General features: G+C 34.6%; 1 protein-coding gene across 1 annotated transcript in view; it reads right to left on the reverse strand.

The window, feature by feature from the left end:
- Positions 1-742: 742 nt before the first annotated feature.
- The window catches only part of KCNT2 (potassium sodium-activated channel subfamily T member 2), a 451,804-nt gene continuing 448,684 nt past the window's right edge, over positions 743-3,862 (reverse strand). Inside the window, exon 30 of the mRNA XM_019502030.1 lies at positions 743-2,587. Within this exon, the coding sequence (XP_019357575.1) occupies positions 2,476-2,587 (112 nt within the window). The 3' untranslated portion in view covers positions 743-2,475. The remainder of the gene's footprint in view (positions 2,588-3,862) is intronic.

Below are 3,862 nucleotides of genomic sequence, written 5' to 3' on the forward strand. Positions count from 1 at the left end.
CCAGTTATAATATGCAGCTCATTTTTAGTTCATCATGAACCAGATTCTCAGCAAATTTTCACCTTTGTCTTTCATTAGACTACAGGTAATGAATCACCTAGGTGTGTGCATATCTATCTATCTATCCATCTATCTATCTATCTAAAATAATTCCTATTTTCAAGCCATACACATCATTTTATCATAACTTGTATCTGAAGAAGCACATAGAGTAACACTAAAAAAAATTTGAAAAACATTTGACCTGCAAAATGAGCTTATGAGCTTTCATATTACAGAAAAAATGTTACATTTTGAAACAGTTGTTCTTCCGCTTTATCTATGAATAATTTTCTAATATGAATGACCCTGTATGTACACAAGAAACAAAATTATCCTAATTAGAGCCATTAAGATCATTTTGAAAAACAAATTAGTTGTATATATTATGCTGCAAAAAAAGAGATTATGATTCCCAGATAATCTGGATATATTTCACTTTTAAAACTGAAATCCTCCCTTATTGGATGGGTGGAAGGGTGTACATATTTAAAGGGGATGTGTGCTGAAAAGCGTTATTAGTTGTGGTGTAACAGAAACTTTCATGATCTGGAAACATGTTTGCTTTACTAAGAAGTAAACTTATAGATAGTATAACACCTAGGAATATTACTGGAACCCTAACAAGCTCCCTGTCATCCATCAGGTGTATGTGACATTAATCTGACAGAATAATATTCAACAGATTATGTTCAAATAAGGATACACAGAGTTTTGCAATTTTATTTTTCAGGACACGTACAACCATAGAGTTGCTGTTTCAAATAATATAGAAAATGCTAAACAAATAATTACATGTTTTTCTAGACTATGTAACAATTTTCCTACATGTAGAGTTTAGGGTATTCACAGACTTGTAAGCATTGCCAATTGACCTCATAGCTAATTTTTAAAATTGTTCTATATGAATCATTGAGGGTGAGACTTCATTTGAAGACACCCAGGCAACTTACTATTCATTTCCCTCGCTCCCCACCCCCTTATGTAAGATATGCAAAAGCAAGAATGTAACTTTGGAAGACCATATGCAAAGCCTGCTCTGTTTCATAAGAAGCTTGACAAAAATTCTGCAACACAGGCTCTATATTCTGTGGTACATCAGTCTCAGCAAAATAGAGATTCTACAGTACCTTCAAATAATTATACACTAGTTAAGAACTTTCCTTGTCTTAAATATAAAACTGAACAGTGCAATTAGTCTTGCATCCCCCACTATTTAATGTGATACTTCGCTGATTTTTTTATTTTACATTTCTGCTAAATCTTTAATTTTCAACATGCTGCATAACTTTATATTGAAAATACACAAAACTATGTTTTTGAGGGAAATGTACTGAGTTGGATATTTGGAACTTATGACTTTCAAAGAGATGGAGGCATTTGTTATCTGAGATATGTTAGCAGGACTTTAAAACTACCAGCACAATTCTATTCAGATTCCAAGTAGATAAAAAGCATTATTATCCAACCTAGCTCTTTCTGTGTCTGCTTACTCATGTAGATAACACCTTTATTCCTTTGCACTTGTCTAGAATGCTTTCTTCACAGACTTATGAACTAAAATGATTCCTGTCTCTGTAGAAAGAGGGTTCTTGTTATCAATGCTCTTAGAAATTGCTCCACTTTTTGCACGTGCTGAGGCAGAAGTTCAGAAGAACTAAAACATCCAACTGATCTTCCCAGAGCTGATAATCCTTTAGAGCAGATCCCTTATCAGATGTACTTTATGTCTCATATAAAATATTCTACCAGCAATTCGACAGAACTAATAATCTGCTACATCCTGCAGGACCACATATTGGGACTATAAAATTGATCTGTTCTCAAATAGTTGACCAAAGAGGAGAAACTGAAAACTGATCATAGAGGCTGAATTCTGGCTTTTATGATTCTGATACAGATTCCTGATTGGGACTTTTAGTCGCTTCATAATGCAAATATTTCCAGATTTTAGATACACCATCATGTATCTATCAGTATCTACAGGCATTTGATATTTCATAATAAACACTCTTTCAGGCTATGGTTCACAGGCCTAATCAGTGACTCACTATCATTTTTGAGAAAAACAATCACTTACAAGTAGTAATGAGGTCCATGATGACAGGTTTTCTTAAATGTTTAAGTCATTGTTCATATTAGTTCAGTTAAAATTTAATACAGGTTTTCAGGATTGCTTTGTTAATGTGTGACAAAGTTCCATTTTCAAAATGATGAACATATTAAAAATTGGGTAATCGCTGGAGTTCAGAGTACGTTTGCTCCCAAAATTGAATATTGTGCCTGCTTCTTGAAAATCAGCATTTTTTTTATCCCAAGAAGGTATGAAAAAAATAAAGCCATTCCATTTTGATTAGATTTCAAAAAGCATACAGTATACTGGATACAATATACTTGTATAAAAAAATGTCTCTTAGCAGTGTGGTCAGTAGTATATCAAAGTTGTGTTTCTTCCCTGGTGTCTTGTCCCACTGTATTGCAGAAACTATTTTTTCGGCTAGGTGCAGTATTTGGAACATAGGCCAGTGGATCAGGTCGGATCAAGTAACTAAAAAAAGAAATCATATCTTTTATGAGAAAGGCTGGACATAAAAAAAGATAAAATACAGAAGGCACCTTAGAGATAAAATGGCTCAAAGAGGAATCAGTTTTGTAGACTGCACTCCCTTTTGCCTGATTTAAGAATAAGAAGGCTAACTCCCTCTTTCTGGGCACATCTACACAAGATATTTACTGCAGAGTAGAGTAATTAGCTCTGCAGTAAACTTCTCATGTCAACCCTATTAGACTGCAGGAAGCTAATTAACTTCGCAGCAGGGTAGTACTTGTAAATGCATGTAAATATAAGTACTACCCTGACTCTGCAGCTCCGCATGCATGGAGTATTTTACTCCACAACACTGCATAGGCAGATGCTGAGTCAGCTGGCTGGGGCACAAGGGTGCTGCCTGCTTGCTAGCCCCACACTGGAGCACCCTCATTGTTCAGCCAGCCCCTCCACAGCACATTGAACCAGGCAGAGCAGCCTTGGGCTGGCAGGCTGACCCCCTGGGACTCCTGCCACCCTAGGATTGTTCTGATCTGGTTCAATGTATTATGATCCCGTGTGTACAGATAAACACAATGCCTTGGAGCAACAAACTCTGGTGCATATTGCTTCATACTAATAGCACATACAGACACACCCTCTACGGATAAACAATGTATTCTTTTTTATATTTTCCGATCAGATTATTGCACAGATCAAAATGTATCCCACAGGGAAGCTTTAGAGCCTTGTTAAACTGAAAAAAGAAATCACTACTTTTCTTTCCTAGCATAAAAGTGTTTTTGCTTTTTTGTTCCTTCCATTATTAGAATTTTAGTCTATAGTCATTGCTTTACATCCAAATAACTCTGCCAATGACTACAGAGATCTAACAGAATACTGTAAACATTTGAATGTCATATGATTTAATAAATGGTAAAACTTCAGAATACATTATTATTATTAAATTTAAAATTTTGAAAATGCATTTTTAAGGAGAAAAAATATCCCTAGCTTACTAACAAAGGACTAACAAATCTTTTGAAGGCTTAGAGTTTTTTAGGCCACTTTATGCCCAGGAAGCTATGTAATAACAGTGAGCACTTACAATGATTTTTGTAAGAAATTGTTGGATAAATTACGAGTGATTTGTTAATATTTCATAAACTCCTAAAAGCATAAATATGTTAAAGGAAAATGTTCTGCATCACTGTTCAGTATCAGTTTAGTATTTTTCTCTCTTTCATTGAAAGATCTTTTTTAAAGATTTGGATATTTTTTCCCCTAGTAATTTAA

Source organism: Gavialis gangeticus, unplaced genomic scaffold (genome assembly GCF_001723915.1).
Source record: "Gavialis gangeticus isolate Ggan-Ray unplaced genomic scaffold, GavGan_comp1, whole genome shotgun sequence".
NCBI classification, from domain to species: Eukaryota; Metazoa; Chordata; order Crocodylia; family Gavialidae; genus Gavialis; species Gavialis gangeticus.